The sequence below is a fragment of the Coregonus lavaretus genome (genome assembly GCF_964263955.1).
Source record: "Coregonus lavaretus genome assembly, chromosome: 24".
In the NCBI taxonomy this organism is placed as follows: Eukaryota; Metazoa; Chordata; class Actinopteri; order Salmoniformes; family Salmonidae; genus Coregonus; species Coregonus lavaretus.
In genome coordinates, this window is record NC_140011.1 from 35,161,642 (window position 1) to 35,187,327 (window position 25,686).

The window sequence follows — 25,686 nt, forward strand, 5'->3', positions numbered from 1 at the left end:
CTTGAGAGAATGCGTTGCCAGCAGCTGGAACAAAATATGAACCAAGGTATTATGTTGGTTACACCCCACACACCCCTTGCCGTTCTAAATGTCCACTATAACCAAATCTTACCACTCCAATTTTTGGCCATTTTGAACATGTTTGCTGCCCTCACATACATGTCACTTGTGTCATGCACAAAGAAGATGTCCTTACCGACTTGCCAAAACTATAGTTTGTTAACAAGAAATATGTAGAGTGGTTGAAAAACAAGTTTTAATGACTCCAACCTAAGTGTATGTAAACTTCCGACTTCAACTGTATGTAAACATTATTAAAGTGACTAGTGTTCCATTTCTTAAAGTGGCCAGTGATTTCAATAGGCAGCAGCAGCCTCTTATGTGCTAGTGATGAATATTTAACAGTTTGATGGCCTTGAGATAGAAGCTGTTTTTCAGTCTCTCTGTCCCAGCTTTGATGCACCTGTACTGACCTCGCCTTCTGGATGATAGCAGGGTGAACAGGCAGCGGCTTGGGTGGTTGATGTCCTTGATGATCCTTTTGGCCTTCCTGTGACTGGGTGCTGTAGGTGTCCTGGAGGACGGGTAGTTTGCCCCCGGTAATGCGTTCGGCAGACCGCACCACCCTCTGGAGAGCCCTGCGGTTGCGGGCGGTGCAGTTGCCGTACCAGGTGGTGATACAGCCCGACAGGATGCTCTCAATTGTGCATCTGTAAAAGTTTGTGAGGGTTTTAGGTGCCAAGCCAAATTTCTTCAGCCTCCTGAGGTGGAAGAGTCTCTGTTTACTCAAATATCTGTATTACACAGCTACAAGTGACTATGATTGAAGGATGTGCATGTTTGCAGTGAAACAATGAAAACAGTTCATTATCCATATAATTGTCTGCCTCATTTGCTCTACAGTATGGATTTTAACCTAATTCACTGTGTTGGCAGATTAATCAAATATTAATTAGATTTTTTACCTCTGACTTGTATTGCATGCATTTCATGTTTTGTTGTAATGCAAAATTAATGTAAAAATAATGTATTTTTCTTATTCTCTGCGTAGTTTCTGTCATGCTCGTTTATGGTTATAGAGATACCTTATTGAAGGAACACCCCACACATTCGGCCAGGAGCAATCATTGAGGTAATGAGTTCCTTGTCTGCTTCATATTGAAACTAATAAACAGTGAAGTCTGCCATGCCAACACATCTGACTACGTTACTAAACAAAAAGATGTGAATTAAATGCACAAACATTATTCTCTCTGTTCATCTTCAAAAACAGCTTTGTGATTGTAAAAAAAAAAAGAGGCATGGGACATTGCTCTGCGAATTGTTTAATTTGTGCTTTCTTGACAAATTATGCCCTTAGTCAACAGTAAATACTGCTAATTTTGTAATGTAGTGTCTGTTTCCTACAAAGTCTTCATCAATCATCATCTTCCTCCTCTTCATCTCCACCCAGGCCCGCTGTCTCATCTTGGGCAGCCTTCTGCTCCTCCAGGGCTGCTTTCAGTGCCTGCTCTTCCTCCAGACTGGAGTCCAGGGCCTCTGTGATCTCTGGCCCGCTGGTGTATTCTCGCTGAGGCATTGATGGAACAGTTGGGGTGTACACTTCCCCTGCAAATTTCAGGCCCCAGCCAAAGTATATATTCTCAAATTTCCTAAATTAGGAAACAACAAAAACATTTATTTGATTGGGGATGTTGTCTATGCCACAGTTATAACAACATATAACAAAACATTCCCTGTATAATATTCAGAAAATAAAGATACTAAACTTACTTTCCACTGGCATAAGCATAAGCCCCTGGCCAGAGGTTGGAGCGTAGCACTGCAATAGCAAACTGAGAGATGAGGGTGGAGGACATCTTGGAGCTCCAGGGAGGGGTGGTGGTAATCTCTGATATGCATATGCAAGCAAACAGTCGAAATTAGTTTAATACATCATTTTTTCTATAATAGACAGCATACTACCAGAATCGAGTGAAAATGTATCTTGACCTTATCGTAGGCCAACACAGACTAGAATAGAATAGACTGACCTGCATCCTCAGAGAGTGGTGTGAGGAGGGGAGGCCCCACCTCTGGCTCAGGCTCATCAGCCTCCTCCTTCCCCTCTTCATCTGCTTCCTCCTCAAAGTCATCCTCAGGCTTCTCAGCCAGGTTCACCCACACACAGCGACCCTAGGAGAGGCCATATGATAATTTACAGGGCAAAAAAAATGGTCTGGAGTATACCTGAAAATTGCTGCTCAAAATCACACCAAAAATTGAATGTTTTTGAGTCACAGTTACCTGTTGGAGAATGTGCTGTACATGATGCACCCAGGTGGATAGAGATTCTGCCATTTCAGGAACAGGAATACCCTCAAAGTCAGGATTCTCTTCAAAACTGTCTCGGCCTCCCTCCTCTTCCTCCTCACCTTCCTCCTCTCCAAACTGGTAGAACCCGAGGGGACTGACCTGTGTGCCGGCAGAGATGCGAGCAATTTGGGCTCGCAAATAGTTGGCCTCATTGCCAGGGAAAGGAGGATAGCTGACGATGGGGGTATCCAGTCTCCCTGTGAAGAATTTGCGGATGTTGCGTGCAGCTGTAATCTGGGTAGGAGTGACAGTGGGCAGCCTCATCCAGGGAAGGCCAGGCTCTCTGCACACAAAGTAAGTGAATTTGTTCACACCTGTGCGGTTGTCCTCCTTTGGCACCACAGGTGGCGGCTTGAAAGTGGATCTTGGGAGCGTATCAATCTAAAAAGCAAAGTCATTATAAATGTTTTATAAAAGAAGAAACGTAATATGAAAGCAACATACAGTCAGACAGGTTTTTTCAGTAACTCACCACTTCTACCACCTCAGCTTCCTCATCATCATCCCGAGGTTCTCCTTCAGCGTCTTCCGCTGTTTCCTCATTAATCCCTTCCTCCTCCTCCCCATCTCTGTACTCACCCTCAGCAACAAGATAGTTTCCCTCTGTGCCCAGGATTTTACCCCAGAGTCGGCAGCGTGCTAGTGGTTGAGAATCCACCAACTGCTTGAGTGCCAGGAAAACCCTCAGCATCTCCTCTCTGCCCAGTCCCACTCCAGCCTGCTCCAGGAAGAAGCCAACTTCACTCACATTGGGGAGCGGTGTTTCTACCTAATGAGAAACAGGCACATTTAAATAATTATTGATCACACTATACAACATGCTCATCCATTCCCCAAATCAGTCTTGGTAAAGTGAATGTGCAAGGATCACTATCATAATTTGTTCTCTTACCAGTTCCTCCTCTTGGTAAAGTGACTACATTTTGGAAAAGAAAATGAGGGGTGTCGCTGCGCATAAATATATAAAAAACTATATTTTCACTATAGCACTTATCAGGGCCGGTCCTTGCCATTCTGCCAGACCAATGCTGCCCCGAAAACTAGAATAGTCCCAGTAAGCAAAATGAAAGGTGAAAAAATATTTTCTGTATGTTTAAAATACGTATTTTCCGGATGTTGAAATCAGGTTAATTTTTGGTTCTGAATGAAAGTTGAAAATAAGTAATTTATACACGTCTATGATTGGTCTATGTTTGGTTCAGATTTGATCCGGACCGAACCAAAAATCAATGACCATGGACATTGAAATCAAGGCCATTCTTGACCATACCAAATCTGAACCAAACATAGATGTCTATGATTGGTTCAGATTTGTTCCGGACCGGACCAAAAACCGATGTCCGTGAATGTGGAAATCAAGGGCGGTCGACCGGTCCTGAACTGCACCAAAAAACACATCCAAAAGGCGTCGGCGTCGGTCAGTGCTTACTGAGGTGTAGCCTACAGTGTTGCCTGAAATTGAATTTTATGAATGCCCATCTATGTGGTAAGCCTACCGTTTGTAAAACACCCCAAAAAGAAGTCCAAAAGAAGCCCGCAATGAATTTTGTAAATGCCCCTCCATGTGGTATCGGCCCACCGTTTGTAAAACAGGCCATTACATCCGCGTTATTAGTCCTGATTCATGTGACTAATCCATTTGGCTATTTAAGCTCTGAATATCAGCTACCCAACTTTATCAGGAGTTATAGTGAGCCTATTTGCAATGTGTTTACAAAGCGGGAAATGCAGAAGTATTTTCTTTTTCGCTATGATCAGCTTGTCAAAAATGTACTGATACAAACATGAAACCACACTGATCATGACAATGGGGTGAAACTCCTGGACAACAGTTGTGATTGTCCATTCCATATTGTCCATTTTACTTTGACCTCTTCTGTTTTTAGGATATGTTGTTTGTTAACATGACAGCACTTTTTTTTGTTGCTTGAGCGCCATTTAGGTTTGACTATTTGATTGGAGAAACCTGCATGATGTAAAAAGTGTCCGTCTCATTACATTGTCATACATTATCTCCAGTCGGTTGGCTACAGAAAAGGCCACATACTCTTTCTACCATATCCTATATCTGCTACATGATTTATGTTAGATTATTTTTTGATTTTTTTACGGAACGTTGGTGGACCGCTGCAGCGATGCATCTCTCTAACAGCACCCTGAAGATGCACGCTGGGAATGGACAACCAAAATATTTTGCGCCCCTGCCTTTGACAATGTGGTCACTGCTTATCACAGGACGGCATTAGCGCTCACCTAAAAAGCCCATATGCCACTGGTTGAGAGAAATTGTCATTGTTTTTGGACAGAATTATGTGAGGTTTTATGTGTTGTTGTTAGTGGTGGGTATTGGTCAGTTTAGCTCATAAAATGCCGCCCTCATCAATCTGCCCAATGAGCGGGCCGGCCGTAAGTACTTTCAAATACTTGTATTAATACTTGTTTGACCCCTCCACAGTTTTCTTAATCTTAGCCTATCTAGTCATTTTTGAAACACCCAAGTTTGGTAGCCTATGCTGTTGGATGCACTTTCTGACCATGGGCATGGTTGTTCATGCGATTGTTACAATGTATCACTGATCAAACGTTTTCATAAAAGGTCCGCGGCAAAGCCGCTGGAGCAAACGATTTGGGTACAGGGTTAGACATCATTTTTACATGCAAATCTGATTGGATACAGCGTTTGATTATTGATAGGCTCGCTATATCAGCCTCAATTTAACTTCAGAGTTGCTTTTTCATTCTGAGGACTAACAAGCGACATTTCCGGGGACAGCCACCAAAATCGGGGTCGTCACTAGTTACCACAGCCACAAAGTAATATTTATAAAATCTCATTTTAAACCTAACCCTAATCACACTGCTAACCTTATGCCTAACCATAACCTTAAATTAAGACCAAAAAGCAAATTTTTCCCCCATGAATTTTTACAATACACGTTGTGGCTGTGGTAACTAGTGCATTCAGTTCGCTGAACAACACGTTTTCACAAAACTTTCTTGAACAGACTTTGAGATACACTACATGACCAAAAGTATATGGACACGTGCTCATCGAACATCTCATTCCAAAATCATGGGCATTAATATGGTTAGTCCCCTCTTTTGCTGAATCAACAGCCTCCACTCTTCTGGGAAGACTTTCCACTAGATGTTGGAACATTGCTGCCGGGACTTGCTTCCATTCAGCCACAAGAGCATTAGTGAGGTCTGGCATGATGTTGGGCGATTAGGCCTGGCTCGCAGTCTGCGTTACAATTCATCCCAAAGGTATTTGATGGGGTTGAGGTCAGGGCTCTGTGCAGGCCAGTCAAGTTCTTCCACACCGACCTCGCTCATGAAACAGGAAAGGGCCTTCCCCAAACTGTTGCCACAAAGTTGGAAGCACAGAATCATCTAGAATGTCATTGTATGCTGTAGCGTTAAGATTTCCCTTCACTGGAACTAAGGGGCCTAGCCCAAACCATGAAAAACAGCCCCAGTACATTATTCCTCCTCCACCAAACTTTACAGTTGGCACTATGCATTGGAGCAGGTAGCGTTCTCCTGGCATCCGCCAAACCTAGATTTGTCCATCGGACTGCCAGATGGTGAAGTGTGATTCATCACTCCAGAGAACACGTTTCCACTGTTCCAGAGTCCAATGGCGGCGAGCTTTACACCACTCCAGCTGACACTTGGCATTGCGCATGGTGATCTTAAGCTTGAGTGTGGCTGCTTGGCCTTGGAAACCCATTTCATGAAGCTCCCGATGAACAGTTATTGTGCTTTCGTTGCTTCCAGAGGCAGTTTGAAACTCGGTAGTGAGTGTTGCAACCGAGGGCGGTCCCGTTCTGTGAGCTTGTGTGGCCTACCACTTCACGGCTGAGCCATTGTTGCTCCTAGATGTTTCCACTTCACAATAACAGCACTTACAGTTGACCGGGGCAGGGCAGAAATTTGACAAACTGACTTGTTGGAAAGGTGGCATCCTATGACGGTGCCACGTTGAAAGTCACTGAGCTCTTCAATACGGGCCATTCTACTGTCAATGTTTGTCTATGGAGATTGCATGGCAGTGTGCTCAATTTTATACACCTGTCAGCAACGGGTGTCGCTGAAATAGCCGAATCCACTAATTTGAAGGGGTGTCCACATACTTTTGTATATATAGTGTATGTTTGTTTTTCAACTAGTCATTCAGTACAGCACCGTTTCCGTTCAATTGAGAGTTCTATTACGTGTTCTGTACTGAATGCAGCCCTGGCCACCTTAACGTTACCTCTTGGTCACCATCATCACCCCCTCCCCGTGAAAACAGCAACCTCTGCTGCTCAGCCAGGAGCTGTGCAGCAGGCGCCAGAGGTATGTCTCTCAACGTGCTCTGCTTGTCCATCAGCAATCCCCGCTTCACCTCACGGCTCATGTCTTCAATTACGTCAACCACATTTTCTGGGCGCTCATCCATCACCTTGGTCAGTACCCGTGCAAAATGATCATAGCTGGAAAGGTTGGAGAAGAGTGTCATACTCACTTTACTTACACGCTAGCATCACCCATCCACTATGGCAATCATACAAATACTCACAGGTTGAGGTTACTTTTTGTACTATTTTTTAGCATAAAGGCCTTGAAGCAGATCGATGTCAGCTCCCTTTGATTGTTCAGTGCTCCCTCTGACTCCATCTTTCTTGCGTACACAACAGAAAACGGCCCTGTTGTGAAAACAACTCGCTAACACCCAGTAAGCCCCATTGTCGCGGTTAAGTTTAGGTTGTTTATCATGCGTCAAAATTAACACTTTTCCAAAACGTTAAAAAGACAAATCTCAACAGATAGCTTTTGAAAATTGCTATCCAAGTTCCTCTATAGAAAAATCCACATTACTAGCGCCCTGTTTCTAGGGTAAACAATACTGTTGCTGTGCTCGTGGTACTTTGCGCATAGAATGTCCACCAGTCGCAGCACATCCTCCACTCCAATAACAGTTGAAAAATGAAATGACCTGCAGGAACTTGCTGAAGGTGGTCTCAATCGAAGCATGAAATAAAGGTTGAATTCACTGCCCACCTTTGACAGAGAGTAGACCAGTACACATATGCAATACATAGTCTGTTTCAAGTTAGGGCACAATAAAAAGACATGGGACAAATAAACAAAAATGTGTTTTATTTTATTCTCATGACAAAGACATTTTTTATTAAGGACTTTCAAAAGTAAAATAAATTGTAGTAAATATTTTTCCTGACTAGATTTCCCCAGTGCATTTCGCTATTTCGACAAATACAAAACGGAGGACACATAACAGATATTTTTGGATGGCCAAGAATGGTTACTTTCAAGAGGTTCATAAGGGTAAGAGCCAGTACAAATACAGAGGTGAAGTCGCAACAGTTCACCCTCGGCTCATAATATTCTCCTTTATGCCCTTCCTCAGATGAAACATCATTCTGCATCTCCTGTGCCAGCCTCAGGTTCTGTGGTACCGTCTTCGGTGACATCTTTTAATTGGTCAGTGACATCTGAAGTTTCAGTAGGTGCCTCCTCCATTGGTTCCTCCACGGTCTCTACAGGATCCGGAGTGGGGTTTTCTTCCACTACTGGCAAATCCACCTGGTAGAAACATAATTGATTTGAGTTATATTATAAACACACACTAGCTATATGTAATATACCAAGACACCAGTTGTGTCATAAAATGTACACCTTTTCAAAACTTTCCACATAAATACAACCAACTGCTGTAACAGCGACAAAAGAATGACAATAGAGTTTCGACATACCTGCAAAGCGGTGTCTGCAGTTTCCTCTTGACTAGCGGGGGCTGTCTCTCCTTCCTCCATGGGCTCCTCTTCCTCTTTTGTATTTGGCAGATGCTGCTGGACTGCTGGCTCTGGATCTCTCAGCTGCACTGGAATAGGTTCTGCCAGTACTGGAGGGGTTGCGATGGTTGCAACAGGTGCGAAGGTTACAACGGGTGCAATGGTTGAAACAGGTGCGATAGTTGCAACGGGTGTCTCAACCTGTATGTAGTGAAAGAGAAGGGTGGTGTAGAGGGGAGAAAAAAAGAGGGAAAGTAATTAAGAAGGACAGCATTACATTCAAGGTTTAGACATGACAATAGTTAGTGACAGACACATAGCCATCAGTGTTGTCTGTGCCCATTACCTGTCTCTCCAATACTACAGGCTGCATGGCCTCTGGTTCTGGCTGTTTGCTGTTCGCCTCCAGGACTGTCATGATGGAGGCGGGAATGTGGGCTTGCTGTAACAACAACCAGAGAACGTTTGGTTATGAGAGACTGAGAAATAGAGAGACTTCATATCACAGCTGCATTTCATTGGTATGAGTTTAGAATGTCTACCACTAAAAGAAAGAGAGATGACGTTAGCTAGCTACCTGGTGGGGGGTGAAAGAGTGGACGTGCTGTAGAAGAGGTTCCCTCATCTCCGGGCAGCGCTCAAACACACTGGTAAGCTGAGCTGGTGGGAGCTGCAGCAGCACGCTGTAGGACTGCGGCTTGGTCCTCTGGCAGCACTTCACAAAGCCCTCCCACACCTTAGGATACTTCCACACCTGCACAACAAACAGGGACATATATAAATATTACATATAGCAGGTTACCGGCATACTGTGCTCTTAAACAGCAAAGTCATCCAATCAAGTCTATGTCTAAATGTTGCCTTAACTGAATACTCAATGTGTTAGTGTAGGAGAAAAACTCCTAGTTTACAGACCTGCTTGACAATGAGTCGGGACAGGATGTTCATGACGAAGCCGCCCAGGCGGGGGTACATGCTGAGGGACTGGATAACTGTTCTCATTAGCAGAATGGGGAGAGGACTCTGCTCCATCAGCTGCTGCATCACCACGGCCAGGACCTCCGACGTGTACACATTCTTCTCTCCAAAACACAGGTTGGTGGCTGCAGACATGGACACACAAATAATACACTTTGATCAGCTCAGAAATGTTCCAACAGAAAAATCTCATAATAGTGTATCAGAGAAAACGAAACTGAACGGTTGTCAGGTAGAAGACAACTTACCTTTTATGATGGACTTCATGTCACACTTTGTTGAGTCAACATTGTGTAAAGAAATGAGAAGCTCACCAGGGGTGAGAGGAGACATTGAGGAACTGCCCTCACCTAGTAACGAGAGATGACAGTGTTATTACACATCATTCACACTTGTGACATACAAGTGTGGACAGCAATCACTGGAAGATGTGAAGGGATCTTACTATGCTGGGTGCCCAGGAGACGATTGAAGACTTCCTTCACCACAATGGGGTTGAGCTTGATAAGCTTGGGAAGAGCCTGGGTCACCTCTTTCTGTACACAGAAACACAGCAGAATCAGGGAGAACTCTATTTATTATATATCCTGATTGCCTAGTCACTTTTACCCCTACCCATATGTGCATACTGTGTTACCTCAATTACCTCTACCTCATACCCCAGCACATTGACTCTGTACTGGTGCTCCTTGTATATAGCCTTGTTATTTACATTTTTACATTTAAGTCATTTAGCAGACGCTCTTATCCAGAGCGACTTACAGTTAGTGAGTGCATACATTTTTCATACTGGCCCCCCGTGGGAAATGAACCCACAACCCTGGCGTTGCAAGCGCCATGCTCTACCAACTGAGCTACATGCTATGGTTTCTATTCTTACCATTTCCTTTTTTATTTAGCAAATATTTGTCTTACTTTTTAATTCTGCATTGTTGGGAATGGGCTCGTAAGTAAGCATTTCACTGCAAAGTCTACACCTGTTGTATTCGGTGCATGTGACCAATGACATTTAATTTGATCAATGTAACACTGATCCTGTTGTTTTAATGCCAGTTATCTCCCTATTGTAGCCGCTTTGTGAATGGCACCATCGTTTCTTTGAGTCCTTACCTTTTCCAGGCCATTGATGACAGGGATTAGGAAACGAACGTCGGGCACTCGTTTGTGATACAGGTCCCTCACTCTCTCCACCAACTCTGGTGACGGAGGCACTGTAAGGAAAGACAATAAGAGTCCAAGTAGAAGCTGACACTACCATTTCATCTCCCTTTTGCCAAGCACACAGACCATCTGCGAATAAGCTGGGCAGTGGAGTGAAATACACTTTACCTTTATCAGTGAGAATGTGCAGGCAGCGAGTGACCAGAGTCTCTGCTCCTTTAGGACAGTTTTCAACCAACAGCAGAAGCTCTGGAGACTTCATCCCCATTCCACGGATCTATTGGGCAGGGAGAAAACTCATGAACACACACTGGTGGACAAGCAAGCCAAACGGCACAGAAGACCAAAGACTGGTGCAGGGAGAGAAAAAGCAATTAGACAAAACTAAAGAGAGCGGGTAAGAAGAAGGGGCTTACTGGCTGCTCTATCACTCGAAGCACACTGCGCTTGATGTCAGCAATGGCTTCAGTGTAGACAGAGGCCAGCTCATGAACCAGGCGGTGGTTGAGAGGCAGAAGGGACAGGTAGAGGTACAGGCACTGCCTCACTGTGTCCTCGGTCCAGGGGGAGGCCACCTCTGTGGGAGTGAGAGGGACAAACAGTCAGACATGGTTAGCTCAGTGGGGAAGAGAGAGACATTGTGGTGTGTGTATAAAAGCCTAAGTGAAACTGGAAGTCACACCTGTGTCCTTGTCAGCCCCAAAGAGTAATGACGGAGGGTTAGGGTGTACGAGGAGCTGCATGTAGTTCAGGGCAAACTTCTCAATATAGTCCCTCAGCTGGTCTTTCTCATACATCCGCTTTATGAAGGACAGAGCATTGGAGCGCACCTGGACAGAAAACACACAGTTAACTAAAGAAAAACACAAGCCAGCAGCAACAGAGACTGAGTTTTGTTCATTCTCCTATGATACCTTCTCCTTTTCATGTGAGCTGAGGTCCAGAAGCACATGGAGGTACTGGAACTGCCTTGAGGGCCGTTTTACAATCAGCTCTTTCAGAGTAGTCATGCCGAGGTACACCCGCGACTGAAACGCATTCAACCAGAAAGAAAATCACTACATTGTCATGATGACAAAGCCAGTACGTCATTTTAATTATTTGCTAAAGTTTAAAGACAATCAAATATCATTACCTCATCTTCACAGTACCGTCGTATTACTTCCAAAGCAGATTCTGTAATTAACGGAGCCTCCAGCACAATCTTTGTGAAAAGCCTAGGAGAAGAGATAGAAATTAATAGAAAAGTGGGTTAGATAATTGACATTTGACTGCGGAGCCCTTTATCTGGTGTCCACAGAAGAACAATGTAATGGTCCTCACCCATCCCTCTGCTCGGGCTTCTCCTGCAGGCCAGACAGTAGAGTGAAGAGGCAGTGGTCGTAGCTGTCCAACAAGCCAGTGGGCTGCTGACTGAGGTATGTGTTGTACTCCTGGTAGAGAAGAGAGAAGGCCAGGTCGCTCCTGGTCCTAATGTCCTCCAGAATGAACTCCAGCACATCATCCTTCATCACCCCCTCAAACTGGGTCACAAGTCTGGACAGGAGCTTCACACGCACCTGCCAGGAAGAGTACATTTTTATTTATATTCTGGACTCTGACATCGCTCGGTCTAATATTTCTATATTTCTTCATTTGTTTCTTTTTATTTTGGGTGATTTGCGTGTATTGTTAGGTATTACTGCACTGTTGGAGCTAGGAACATAAGCATTTCGCTACACCCATGATAACATCCGCAAAATGTGTACGAGACCAATCAAATTTGACATATGGTTACATACTCAAATAAGATGTTTGTCTCTTCCTATAGATGTTCGTTCCTATGGAAATGGATGCCTTCCTTTATTTCTCTACTCTAGAGGTCCAATGTTTTGAGAAACTCACATGGGCCATCCCACTCTGTGCTATAGCTTTTTCAGAGTGCAGGATACGCTTGACAGCCATGTTGGTCAACTTCTCAAGCTGGGTATCTGTCAACGGCTGGATCACATCAGCCAATCTGAACACTTTCCTCTTCCCACCTGCACCAGGTGTTCTAAAAAAATTAGATGAAAACACACAAACAAAACAGTCAGAATGGTTAAATGGCAGGGTAGTTGTAGGGTACGGGTTTGCTTTTATGTGTGATAGTTGTACAGCTTCAGACTCACTTGATCTGTGTGGAGGGGAGGATGGGCTCAGGCAGCCTCTTGACCTGGGGGGCTTCCCCCGTTTCAGGTTGGCTCTTCTCTCCATAGCCTCCTCCAACCACAGAGATGGCTTGACCCATAACTGGTACTTTACGCTTGATGAGCAGGTCTTTGGAGGACTCCCCTAAGCCTTCATCCATGCCCTCCTCCTTCCCAGCTTTCTCATCTCGTGCTTTGCACTGCTCCAGTCCTAAGGGATAGTTTGAAGCAGCTTTTATTAGAATGGAGAACACAGATTTTCAGAAATCAGAATTTCTATCTTTGAAATCTGTGAATTGGGTGGCCCATTGTGCTCACTCATTTTGCTATCTTTATTTCCTTGTTCTAGCCCCTTCCCTCTCTTTCTAACCTGGTCCAACTCCAGCTGCTGTCATCTGAGTGGCCATCATTCTGGCCAAGTGTTTGATTTGGGCATCTGTTCCTGCAGACTCCACTGGTGTGTATGTGGCCTGGAAGGATGCTGGCATGACATCAGGCAAGTACACCATGCTGATTAGAACCTGTATGTGAAAAAGCAACACAAACATGAGAATGGCCTTCACATCCTCCGGGTGTAAAAAAAAAGAAGAATAAATCACAGTCTACCACAGCAGCTTACCAGATTGGCCACGTTCTCTGGGGAGAGCAGGGGGCGAAGGAACTCCGCCGTGAGGTGGATGGCTGACTGTGCTACTGGCACAGAGGAAGGCTTTGGGACGGAAGGGGCGGCCGGCTCTTCTTTATCTTCATCGTCTTCTATAAGAGCGGGCTCTGAAAGTAAGACCACATTACATTAGAGATCTAGCATGATATGGAACCGCAGGTTGATTCAGGGGTGTGGGAGTCAACTAGGTACTTCTATTAAAAAAAATAAAAAAAGTGTTACAAAAAAGGTCATCAGTCTAAATAGTAACCGGTGCAATATCTTTACAACTAACCAATCTTGAGCTTTTTGCCCTCTGTGTAGGGCTCATGGCGGGGCCTTTTGCGCGGTTCACGTGGGGCTGGTGTGTTGCGGGTTATTTCATTCTGGGACATCCCCAGGTCTAGGAGCAGAGTGCTGATTTGCCCCTGGAACTCCAGGCTGCAGGGGTGCTTGAGCACTGCCATCAGGTGTAACTTCAGATTCTTGCGTACACTGCTTACCTGAGACTTGGCCAGCGTTGGGGGTAGGTTGGCTACAAAAACAAGTGAAAAATGATTTAATTATACTGAACTTCCCCTCCAGCCAGTTCACCACTTATTCAAAATCAGATTAAGTACTCAAAATAGGTGACCAAGATCATTTTCTAGGGCATTGATTAAAAACCTTGCTTCAGGTATCATACACATAAGCTTGTGATCTTGTGTTTAATCTCACTGTAGTACCATACTGACCATGCAGAGTCTCATAAGCCTGGACCACTTCAGACATAAACATAGGCCTCTGTCGGGCCAGTGTGGCCAGGGAACCCAGTGCGGTGGTCAGGTTGATGCTGGAGATAGCAGGGTGGACCATGAACTTCAGAAGCTGCTCCAGCGCAGACTTGCCCTCCCCACACAGGGTATCTTAGGAAGACATTGTAGACATTGTGTAAGGTGCATCAAGACATGTAGAGACAGCAATGATATATTCATGCACAACACATCGGGGAAAACTCAACTGAAAATGTATGTAAAGTTTTAAAATGTCACAGTAAAGAAAATCATCCCCTCTCACCGTAGCGGATATAGGCATGGTCTTTCGAGATTTTATCCAGGCTGATGTCTCCCTCTTGGCGCTTGGGAGTGTCAGAGTCTGACGTCCTCGGTGAAAGAGTGATGATGAGAGACTCTGTGAACTTGATAGCGTGTGTGCGGACTCCATCATTGTCCACTTCCAGCATAGCCAGAACTTCCTCCTTCATCTGAGTCACCATGTCCCAGCATGCTTCCTGCATGTCTGACATGGTCTTGGAACGCACAAACCACTGGCATAGAAAAGAACAAGCCTCAGTACAGCACACAGCAACACACATGGGTTGAATGGGATAACAATGAGAAGGCATTGATTCATGAAGGTGTGTGTACCTGCAGCGCCACTTTGTAGAGCTGAGTGAGTGTGAGGATAGCCTTCTTCACCACATTGACACTTTCGTCCTTCAGCAGCATGTTCAGGTTGGCAATCAGTTTTAGCAGGAGCTCGTTGTCCCTCTTACTGTTGAGACAAAAACAACCCAAGGTCAAAACATCACATTTATTGAACATGACTATCGTGAACTTGATATTCTAACTGTTCATAGCAGGTATATGTGCGTGACAGATCAACACTTACCATGCTTCCTCAATGAAGCCGATGACAAACTTTCTTACTTCCATTGACTTATCGGTCTGAAAGGCTATGATCTCCTACAGGTGCAGGGTGACAATGAGAGAGAGAGCATTTTATACTTAAGCAATAAGGCCCGAGGGGGTGTGGTATATGGCCAATATACCATGGCTAAGGCAAGGCTGTTCTTAAGCACGAAGCAACACGGAGTGCCTGGATACAGCCCTTAGCCATGGTATATTGGCCATATACCACAAAACCCCAAGGTGCCTTATTGCTATTCTAAACTGGTTATCAATGTAATTAGAGTAGTAAAAATAAATGGTTTTGTCATCCCCGTGGTATACAGTCTGATATATCATGGCTTTCAGACAATCAACATTCAGGGCTCGCACCACCCAACTGGTGGTAACCTAGCTGAGGAACGCTCAACTTTGTTATATTATATCAAGACGGAGTTGGTCCCGCGATTTGCTAGCAACAACATTACGTCACCATCAGTAAATACTTGTAATAATTACAATTCTGAAAAAGCTTACCTGTACCTATGTTTGTCCTGTACAACCGACCGCAGGGTGCTGAAATTCATAATTTTAATAAAAACGTATTGAATACAACCAATGACTTTCTCCTCATTTGTGTTGCACAACTCAGCACGAATGCACATGTGCGGCAGGTAGCCAGTAACCGAAAGGTTGCTGGATCGAATTCCTGAGCTGACAAGGTAAAAATCTGTTGTTCTGCCCCTGAGCAAGGCAATTAACCCACTGTTTCCCGGGCGCCGATGACGTGGATGTCGATTAAGGCAGCCCCCCGCACCTCTCTGATTCAGAGGGGTTGGGTTAAATGCGGAAGACACATTTCAGTTGAATGCATTCAGTTGTACAACTGACTAGGTATCCCCCTTTCCCAATTGAATGTCAGCTTACGTAGTATGCCTTGGCCGCTACGTCTCCAGTTGAGCAACACAAATTAGGAAAAAGTCAGTGGTATTTCATAAAAGTTATACAAGACAAACATAGGTACAAGTAAGCGTTTTCAGAATTGACATTTACAAGTATCGACTGATAGTGACTCAATGTTGTTGCTAGCAAATTGTGCAACCAGTTATCAAAACTCAACTCCCCCCTCGATACAAGAGAATGGAGCTGAGCGTTCCTCAGCTAGTGGTAACCAATATACAGTTAAAACGACATACTTACATCTAAGAAATTGTCAAGTAAAGAGGGGTCCTTGTTGATGATCAGTTCCTGGACCTGAATGATGAAAAAACAGATATTTAAATATTATATATATTACAGGTCTGAAGAAAAGTGTAGAATGTATAGCCGTCCTAACATTCTTATCTGATCTCTTGGAGGAGCTTATTACTGATGGCCTTATTCTGGCCTGCCAGAGAGCTGATCACAAACCTGTTTGAGAACTGTGAGTTTGCTGTCTGTAGCAATAAGAGCTGCTTGGTTCAGGAGATCAACAACCTGTGGGTTGAGAACAGACAAGCAAGTACATATGTTGGAACTATCAAACATAGATAATTTGACGCGATTTTAGTCCAATATGGACCAAATCATTTCAAGGGTTGTTCGGGGATACCTTTTCACTTGTGGTCATATCGACAACAGCCGTATCCTCGTCTTCATTGAAAAACTGTGATGCCACACTGGTCCTCACACCAGCACTGTCTCCGTTATTTGAGGCCATCTTCTAAATATACATGAGAACATAGTGAGATTAAATAATAACATATTCAATTAACTTTAACTTACTAGTTAGTTACATGCGATGGAAAAATAAGAGCAAACCCTGGCGTACTTTGGCTAGAAACAGATAACGTTAGCTACTAGCCGGCTATGCTAACTAGGTGATGGACGTTAGCCGTCACCAGCCCTGCAAAATAACTTCACTGACAACAATTATAACACAAAATTAGGCAAACACATTACCTTATTAGATCCTTTATTATTCATAAATTAAAAGGAAACATATGCACTGGTGTGACAAAGTAATAAGGGCGCAACTTCGCTAATACACCGCCATATTTGTTGGAAGTACTAATAATGCAGCTGTGCAACAAACGCTTCCCTCGGCTGCAACAACGGTTGGGTGTTATAAGTTCCCTTTTACTCACTGGAGAAGTTGACCAGACAAATTGGCAAATCTCTAGGATTTAAAACATCTGAACCTATCGTATTATGTTTGTATACAGATGTTTTATTAATGCTTTTATGTGCAACATTTTAGCCTATAGAAGGACACGTGAGATAAACCCATACAACTTGTAAAGGGATGCAAACTGTACAGAAAAAAATACTTGTCGGGATCTAAAAAATACAGTACACCAAAGGTACTGATAGCCAACCGATTTCTGTCTGAACCATAGACCTAACATAATAATGTATTTATTTAACTGCTTGCAATTATTTTATTACGCTGTAACAAACAGCAACCCTTCCACGCCCTCTGCTGCCCGTAGAGAGGCACAGCAGCTGGAACACTGTTGTTCAAATATTACCTACAAGGCCTCTAGCCAATCACAGAGCAGACGGCAAGCGCTAACCTTTTCTGGCTACAACAGAATCGTCCATTTTGTTTCAGTTGAGTTGGTCGCTGTATGAATCAAGCAAGGAAATTAAAAGAGTGAGGAAAGAGGTTAGTAATGTACGCGAGTGTATTTTGAATGTAAATTCGCATGATTTACAAATAGTGGCGACGCTAGCTATCATGCACATATATTTGTATACGGCTAGCTAGCTATGACGTTTCAGAATCTGAGTTGTTTTGGTGTCCGACCTTTGGTGACTATCCTGTAAAAATGTGCCTAGTTGCTAATGCTAACTACCGGTAGTTGGCAAGCAACACCGGTGTAACAAAGACCGTAGTAAAGCCTATAATGTAACTACGAACTAGCTAGTTTTATGAAAACTGGTGGCTTTGGACCCATGGCGTTGTTTTGCCGTGGATTTTATGTTTCTGTTACGGGAGCGATGCCAATGCATGGTTTTGTAAAGCAACGAAATGGCTAATGTAGCTAGCTAACGTTACCACTGCTAGGCGGCTACTAAACTACATTCCTTGTCTGTAAACTCATTTCTTACAGATTGGGATTTCTGATCACTGAACAAGTTACATGAAAGATGAGTGGAATCAATGTGAAGAAGCTCAAAGTCAACGAGCTGAAAGAGGAACTTCAGCAGCGAGGCCTGGATACTCGTGGGCTGAAGGCGGATCTTGTCATAAGGTTGCAGTCAGCACTTGAGGCCGAGGCTGCAGGTGAAGAGGGCGGGCCACCGACTGGCGATGTTGGTGAGGAGGGGGATGAGGAACACGATATTGGCGGAGACGGCGCTGACTACTCAGATGAAGGTAAACAAATATTGGGGGGTTCAATGTGTATGTAGACAGTTGTAAGATTGTATTGGTACAGCCAAGTTCACTGTTGTTCACAGATTTGCCGTTTTTAAAGGGAGGGTACAGTTTGTTTCAACGTAACTGATGGGCTGTCAATTGTAACATGCAGATGAAACTGCTGTTATACCACAGTTGTAAATCAAGTAGCTTGTGATACTGACACTATGTTTTCCATACTAGTTAAAGATGATGGGGAAGAAGACCAAGATAGTGAGGACGATGAAGTACAGTTTGTCCCGCAGGCTAAAGAAGAAAAGTTTGATGAGGAGAAAGGTGATGTTGAACAGAGTGAAGATGCGGAGCAGGAAAACAGCCGTGATGGGGCACAGGAAGACAGCCGTGATGGGGCACAGGAAGACAGCCGTGATGGGGCACAGGAAGACAGCCGGGATGGGGCACAGGAAGACAGCCAGGATGGGGCACAGGAAGACAGCCGGGATGGGGCACAGGTGTTAGAACCAGAGAGAGCAGAACCAGAGATGGAAGAACCAGAGCCACCACAACCAGAACCTGTGAAACCAGTACTTGTGCAACCAGAGCCTGTGAAACCAGAGGCTATGGAACCTGAACCAGTGGAACCAGCATCAATTGAGCCTGAAGCAAAGCATGTGGAGATGTCTGAAATTAAGCCAGGTCAGTAATAACGTAACTCAAATGAATAGATTAATACTTTGTATATTCTCTTATTTCACCCTGTTGCTCAAGCAGTAATTATTGGCAACATTGACCTCTTTGATGCAGATGAGTTTTTGATGAAAGCAGAGTTGAAAAAGGAGGCAGATGAACCTCTGCAGCAGGAGCAGTTGAAGAAGGAGCCAAAGCAGCCAGAGGCACAGCTTCCAGATGCTGCCAATGAATGCGAAGCCATGGAGGCTGAGCAGGTGAGCCAAGCCAAAACGGAGGATGACCGATGCAACCGTAAGAGGCCATACGATGAAGGCCGTGGCTATGGCTATTATGAACATCGAGAGGAAAGAAGGTAAGTGTGGTGAAACACTTTTCTAAGGGGAACAGGTTAGAAAACTACTTCACTAAAGTGTCTTGAAAACATTCTTCAGAACTATACCCCTAGCTTATGCTCTATGCTCTCGCTCACACAGGGCACGTTCTCCACAACCCCCAGCAGAGGAAGAGGAAGAAGATTTTGATGACACTCTTGTGGCTATTGATACGTGTAAGTGAAAGTACTATGTTTGTTTTGTGATGGTAGTAGGATTTGTGTTGAATGGTTTATTGTGTGCATTGCAATAGTTGTGCATTTACAACATATTTATTGACCTCTGGGGGTATGGTTTTGTTTTTCACAGATAATTGTGATCTGCACTTCAAGGTATCACGTGATCGGTATAGTGGATACCCACTCACCATAGAAGGTTTTGCATACCTGTGGTCAGGTGCACGAGCTTCCTATGGCGTCAACAAAGGGCAAGTCTGCTTTGAAATGAAGGTAGAGTATTTCCTGTTTAAATTAAGTTGCATTTCACTTATGTGCTTTGCAGATGGAATATTACGGATGTCTTTTCCTGTTGAGGAGTCTCATCGATTTGAGTAAATATGAATTTGGTGCATGTTTTCTTGCCCAGATAAACGAGGAGATCTCTGTGAAGCACCTTCCCAGCAGTGAGCCTGATCCACATGTAGTGCGCATAGGCTGGTCCCTGGACACCTGCAACACACAGCTCGGTCAGTTTTGAAAAAATGCTTCTGTACTTGAGCTGGAAAATTCTGGATTATCTCATAGTTATTATAAATATTTTATGCGATTTGAAACTATCACACAAACTCCTTGTTTTTGACTCTATACCAGGTGAAGAACAATTCTCTTATGGCTATGGAGGAACTGGCAAGAAATCTTCAAATTGTAAATTTGAGGATTACGGGGAAAAGTTTGGTGAAAACGATGTCCTTGGATGCTACATTGTAAGTATTTGTGATAGTACAGAAGATTCACTTAGATTCATCTGCCTAATAAAAGCTGAGTACTCAATAAACCTAAATAATATCCTCTCCATGTCTTGTTCAGAACTTCGATAGCGGTGATGAAGTGGAGATGGCCTTCTCAAAGAACGGCAAGTGGCTGGATGTGGCCTTCCGTGTGTCACAGGAGGAGTTGGCTAAACGGCCACTCTTTCCCCATGTTCTTGTGAAGAACTGTGCAATTGAATTCAACTTTGGCCAGAAAGAGGAGCCCTTCTTCCCCCTGCCCGAGGGATACACCTTCATTCAGAACGTCCCTCTGGAAAACAGGATACGGGGAACAGTTGGGCCTGCAACCAAGGCTGACTGTGAGGTGAGTGGCAGCCATGTTGGATCATTGAGTGGATTGTTGATTTGGATCATTAGACTAGATTGCTTCTGTTGTCAGTAGCTGTGAGATGCCAGGACTAATTCCTCATGTTTGGCTCTCTTGTTTTTACCTCAGCTCTTGATGATGGTTGGCCTGCCTGCATCTGGGAAAACCACCTGGTCCTCGAAGCACGCGACGGAGCACCCTGCAAAGAAATACAACATCCTGGGCACCAACGCCATAATGGAGAAGATGAAGGTCCGTTATCTTTGTTTGAACACAGACTCCTTCAGTCTTGGTCTTTAGTGTCAAGTTCCCCTCTGACGTAATGAAAACCTCCACCCTCAGGTGATGGGACTGCGTCGTCAGAAGAACTATGCTGGTCGCTGGGATGTCCTGATCCAGCAGGCCACACAGTGTCTGAACAGGTTGATCCAGATCGCTGCCCGCAAGAAGCGTAACTACATCCTGGATCAGGTATCTACTGTCTGATTTCTCACCCCATACTATGTTAATGTCCTCAACCTCCCGCCCACTGCTGTTCACTGATGCACATGTCCATTAATGCACTCTTTGATATACTGTCTCTCTAGTGTAGAAGCCTTGATCAACATCTGAACTCCTGGAAGTTATCACACTTTTCATTGTCCTGAACATGCTGCTGAAATCATTATTTCTGTTTTGCTTGAATGAAAGCAGTATTGACATTTGTATGTTTTTACTCAATATTTGTTATTTCCTCTCCGTATGTCCTGTTGAAAAAGAGCTCTAAGCTGTACAAATAGTCCATGTCTATAATAAGATGTTGAAAAACAAGTAAACACTGCCGGGTGGTGAGTAAGAAATACACCTTCTGTTGTTCGTTAACTGTAAGATTAGTTCAAGTTCAAACTCACATCACCTTTGATGTAAGATAGCTGATTTATACGTACAGACAGCATATGGAACTTTTGAATGTTGTATGTAAAATGAATAAAACATTAAGGTAAGTGAAAACTAACATGTTTGAATTTTCAGGGCATTTGCTCCAGTTACTCAAGGTAGGTAAGGTCTTGGACATTCTAATGGATGCCATGGAGTAAGTGAGTATTGAAAGGTAGGTAGTGTCTGTTGTTATTGTCATGACAGATGGACTATTGACAAACAGGTAAGTTGTGGTAAGTAAATAAGGGGGACCCTGTTATTGTAGGCAAGATATTACGCAGCTTTATAAACTATTCATTGTTGGTTTATTCAGCGAGGTACATTAAATCAATGACAGCGCAGAGAATAGTTTGAAAAACAGTACATTGATTGCCCTAAAAGGGTTTATCTGGAGAGGATTCAATTGATTTTACAGATGTTTTTCTTCTGTTAATTTTATGGAAGTGAATGTGAGATGTGTGGAAGAAGGGATTCACAGGAACATTCATCTATTTGCTCAAGCTTGTAAGAGTGTGCTGTCAATATGGCAAAAATAGATTCAAAGATGGAACAGATTTTTGGAACAGATTTGAAAGATGCTACTATTCTTTTGTAATGTAGTATTTTGCATTAAGTAGCTAATGTTCTTAGTTCTTCATTGGAAACGTTGACCAGTTGAGAACTTGCAAGAATTAACCCAATAGATAGCTAACATGGGTCCCCAAAGTTCTTTCTCACAGGAAATGCATTCCAGACACAACGGTAAGTTGTGGGGTTGTGAGAGACAACCATATGTAGTTCCAGAACAGTAAATATAGGCATGAAAAAAAAAAAAAAAACTCTCACTTTCATCATTGCAGGAATCCAATTTCCCTCCTATGGAACGCAAAGCTGTATCAAAACCAGACAAGTGAACAATAATGAACAGCTTCTACTTCTTTCTTGTCAACTTTGCTAGACAAATGTATATGGATCAGCCCAGAGACGAAAAATGCGTCCTTTTGAAGGTTTTCAACGCAAGGCTATTGTAATTTGTCCCACGGACGAGGATTTAAAAGAGCGAACGTTAAAGCGAACTGATGAGGAAGGGAAGGATGTGCCCGATCATGCCGTATTAGAAATGAAAGGTAGGAATTCCATGGATAACAAAATTTAAAAACACAAAGACAATGCATTTCGTATGTTTTTTTTATTTTATGGAAACTTGGAAGATCCCAACCGTCCCCCATCCCCCTCAAAGAGCTATTCCCACTATTTCCCCCTCTATCATCCTTCATTCTCTTATCTGAACCATTTCTGTCATACTTGTCGTTCATCTATTTAGCACTGCAAACTCAGGGTGACATCCATTTCAAGTGTTGGTTTTGATTCTGACCCTTGAAGGATGAGATTTTAATAGATTATCAATTGAAATTTTAAACAAAACCATTGGCAGTGCAATTTCCAGTACCAAAGGAGTGAAATATTCAACATTTATCACTTAAAAACTGAGGACATACATACGTCCATAGGCTATGCTTTGCAGTTGCAAACTTTCCCCTATCTACATATTCATAATTCTCCTTAGTTTTGCTATTTTATTTTCTCCTCCATTTCCTTTACCTGCCTAAACTGGAGCAAATTCTCCCCTGTCCCTTGAGGTAATGTTTTGCTCCAATTCTGGTGCAACTCCACTCTCTCACCTAACATGTATTCTCCCCCACGTCCCTCTTTTCCCTTCCTACCCCTTCCTAGTATTGTCTATCAGATAGTAATAATGATTTTCTTTGTCTTTCGGCGGCACCGCTATACTCGTCCTGACAACGTCCAACCACTCTGCTTCCTGTAGCCAACTTTGTGCTCCCAGAAGCTGGTGAGTTTCTTGACAACGTGACCTTCATCGAGCTGCAAAAAGAAGAGGCTGACACGCTGGTGAAGCAGTACAACGAGGAGGGCCGCAAGGCTGGCCCACCCCCAGACAAACGCTTTGACAACCGCCAAGGAGGTTTCCGTGGTCGCGATGCACCTTATCAGCGCTATGACAACCGTGGTGGCTCCCAAGGAGGAAGGGGAGGCTATCAGAGTCGTGGTGGACCCCAAGGTGGCAACTTCAGAGGAGGTGAGGAGCAAGGTTTCTGCTCAACTGTTTGTTTTTCTAAATTTGTGTTGTGAGCCTACTTAACTTCCTGCCCTTTACACATTACAGGCTATAACCGTGGAGGCTACCAGCAGAACCGTTGGGGGGGCAACCGTGATGGTGCAGCAGGAGGACAACATGGCTACAACCGCAACCAGCAGTCTGGAGGGAGCTACAATCAGCACCGCCAAGGACAATATAACAAGGGAGCCACTGGCAGTTACAGCCAAGGACAGGTAAGCTGACTAATATATTGGTTACTTTATTTTTAAAGGGAAACTTCACACATTTTTCAACTTCATATTCGTCTCCAGTACCACCCCAACATCAACATATGTGAAAATGGCGTGTTTCTATGTTTTGTAGTAAAACGGATAAAGACAAGTGTTTCCAATGACATCATCAACCAATTAGTAGGCAATGCCGACGCACACTCTTGATGTCATTGGAAACACTTATCTTCCTCCTTTTTTTACAACAAAACATAGAAACGCACAATTTTAACATATGTTGACATTTCCCTTTAATGGCATCTCCTTACATGTGGTTCTCCCTCTGGAATTGTTCCTCTCAACTCTTCACCAGTCCTTCAAACTTTCTGACATTGTATGTGTTAATTTGTAGCCACAGACATACAATCAGGGCTACAATCAGGGCTACAATCAAGGCAACTACAACCAGGGTTACAACTACGGCAGCTACAGCCAGTACCCAGGTTACAGCCAGAGCTACAGCCAAACTCCTGCTGCTCCTGCCGCAGCTGCTGCTGCTCCTGCCGCCACTGGACAGACCTACAGCCAGCAGCAGCAGAACTACAACCAGCAGTATCAACAGGTGACTAGCTAGTTTCTTAGGTTGGCCCATATATCATGTTAACGTGTCACCTGTCTAAAACTCTGTTCATAATGTCTTGCTCTCTTTCCGTCTCTCTTTGATCCAGTATGCACAGCAGTGGCAGCAGTATTACCAGAACCAGAGCCAATGGAATCAGTACTACAGCCAATACGGCAACTATGGCAACTACAGCCAGGGTTCTCAGGGCTCCCAGGGCACGCAGTAGGCCTACAGTAGTGCACTGATGAGACGGATCCATTCCCTTAGCAGCATTCCATTGCTTATCCTGCCTGCAGGCTACACCTGTCTTTTCGTCCTTATCCATCATCTCCTTAATAATTTGTCTTCCCTTTCTTATAGCTAACATTTTCAAGGTTTTCTTTAAGGGTCTAGTGGTTTTTCCTCCCTGCCTTTTTGGTATAGGATTTTATTTTTTTCATGCTACGCCACAACATTAGCGTTGTTTTTGCAGTAGGTCCTGCAACCATTTAGTAACATTCATCTTATTTGTCTTGCCTGTTTTGTAGACCCTGGCTATTTGAAATGAGCAACAGTGGTGTAGTTTAACATGCAAATGTAGTGCACTTTACAGTGTTGTGCAGTGAATGTTTATTAGAGCTCATAAAAGATAGCTGGGATTTGCATGTGTACATTTCAATGTGTTTTTAAGAGAGATGGAAGATTGTAGGACAACTTTTTGTTTTAATATTTTGCTGTTTACGCTTCATTTTTAGTTTTAGATGTTAGATCAAAGAACCATACATTTTAAAGAAATTGGTGTAGAGTCTGGACTAATTATATATATACAAAAGAAAATGTATCTTCAACTGTTGCGGTTTTGATTTAATCCATTAATGTTTTGCCCATATTTATTGAAATTGAAGTCTTGAAGACAAACATTTTGATTACTTTTTTCTATAACCTGTATAAAGAGAGCTTGTAAAACAACATTTACCAACATTTGTTTCACACCATTTAAAACGTTCTGTAACAGTGGTGGTCCCTCCAACTAGTTTTTCTTTGTGATCATTAACTAGTTTCATGTGTGGTTGTAAAACTTTTTTATACCATATACCATGTATGTAAAACAGTATCTGCATGTGGTTCTGTGTTAAATCAAAACGTACTCTTTTTGTATTTGAGAATAAAATCTGAAGACTTACTTTGTCTCTAGTTTTTTTTTTCTGTCTTGTTTCTTGAGTACTGGTCACAAGTTCAGATTTTAATTATGGATCATTAGAGGACCCACATGGCTATAACAACAAAGATACTGATAATTAACCCCTTTCATCTGTGGTTCTAACCTTTGAAACCTGTTTTAAATGCACAGTGTAAAGGAGTAACACATCTAGTGGTGCAGAATAACACCTTCAGGCAACAGATATTATGAG

At 43.5% G+C, this 25,686-nt stretch overlaps 3 protein-coding genes across 4 annotated transcripts; 1 reads left to right on the forward strand and 2 right to left on the reverse strand.

The window, feature by feature from the left end:
• Positions 1–1,417: 1,417 nt before the first annotated feature.
• On the reverse strand, positions 1,418–7,017 carry LOC311099839 (radial spoke head protein 6 homolog A-like; the record flags this gene model as incomplete). Its single annotated transcript, XM_084140576.1, has 7 exons — positions 1,418–1,652; positions 1,774–1,891; positions 2,034–2,175; positions 2,287–2,736; positions 2,828–3,124; positions 6,614–6,833; positions 6,920–7,017. 7 exons carry the CDS (start codon positions 7,015–7,017, stop codon positions 1,418–1,420), a joined length of 1,560 nt encoding a protein of 519 aa, XP_083996702.1.
• A 466-nt stretch (positions 7,018–7,483) lies between these two features.
• On the reverse strand, positions 7,484–16,812 carry sympk (symplekin). 2 transcript variants are annotated; one of them, XM_084140996.1, is made up of 27 exons: positions 16,691–16,812; positions 16,341–16,451; positions 16,160–16,225; positions 15,950–16,003; positions 14,754–14,827; positions 14,510–14,636; positions 14,160–14,409; positions 13,838–14,008; positions 13,399–13,638; positions 13,080–13,231; positions 12,831–12,981; positions 12,443–12,671; positions 12,177–12,327; positions 11,616–11,851; positions 11,428–11,509; positions 11,207–11,320; positions 10,975–11,122; positions 10,709–10,869; positions 10,461–10,569; positions 10,242–10,342; positions 9,577–9,667; positions 9,380–9,481; positions 9,069–9,256; positions 8,731–8,907; positions 8,500–8,595; positions 8,115–8,354; positions 7,484–7,944 (listed from the first exon to the last, which is right to left on the reverse strand). In XM_084140996.1, exons 1-27 carry the CDS (start codon positions 16,712–16,714, stop codon positions 7,777–7,779), a joined length of 3,813 nt encoding a protein of 1,270 aa, XP_083997122.1. In that variant the 5' UTR covers positions 16,715–16,812; the 3' UTR covers positions 7,484–7,776. The 2 variants fall into 2 exon arrangements, with proteins under 2 accessions (XP_083997122.1, XP_083997123.1); XM_084140997.1 differs by having other exon boundaries at positions 16,341–16,448; positions 16,691–16,783.
• A 508-nt stretch (positions 16,813–17,320) lies between these two features.
• Positions 17,321–25,457, forward strand: hnrnpul1l (heterogeneous nuclear ribonucleoprotein U-like 1 like). The gene is made up of 16 exons (XM_084141091.1): positions 17,321–17,396; positions 17,845–18,110; positions 18,336–18,788; positions 18,897–19,134; positions 19,256–19,329; positions 19,463–19,602; positions 19,739–19,838; positions 19,963–20,075; positions 20,179–20,445; positions 20,578–20,700; positions 20,791–20,919; positions 22,304–22,472; positions 23,174–23,443; positions 23,531–23,697; positions 24,086–24,295; positions 24,402–25,457. Exons 2-16 carry the CDS (start codon positions 17,882–17,884, stop codon positions 24,519–24,521), a joined length of 2,802 nt encoding a protein of 933 aa, XP_083997217.1. The 5' UTR covers positions 17,321–17,396; positions 17,845–17,881; the 3' UTR covers positions 24,522–25,457.
• The last annotated feature ends 229 nt before the right edge of the window (positions 25,458–25,686 follow it).

What these genes read in the sequence shown, in the direction of transcription:
- sympk (XM_084140996.1), bottom strand. Translation starts at nt 16,714, where the DNA reads ATGAATAATAAAGGATCTAATAAG. An exon ending in AGCAGCTGGAGTTGGACCAG is followed by an intron (nt 12,672 to 12,830) that starts GTTAGAAAGAGA and finishes ACTATCCCTTAG; the next exon opens with GACTGGAGCAGTGCAAAGCA. An exon ending in GCACATTCTCACTGATAAAG is followed by an intron (nt 10,343 to 10,460) that starts GTAAAGTGTATT and finishes CTTTCCTTACAG; the next exon opens with TGCCTCCGTCACCAGAGTTG.
- hnrnpul1l (XM_084141091.1), top strand. Translation starts at nt 17,882, where the DNA reads ATGAGTGGAATCAATGTGAAGAAGCTCAAAGTCAACGAGCTGAAAGAG. An exon ending in AAGTCTGCTTTGAAATGAAG is followed by an intron (nt 19,603 to 19,738) that starts GTAGAGTATTTC and finishes TTTCTTGCCCAG; the next exon opens with ATAAACGAGGAGATCTCTGT. An exon ending in CACCTGCAACACACAGCTCG is followed by an intron (nt 19,839 to 19,962) that starts GTCAGTTTTGAA and finishes ACTCTATACCAG; the next exon opens with GTGAAGAACAATTCTCTTAT.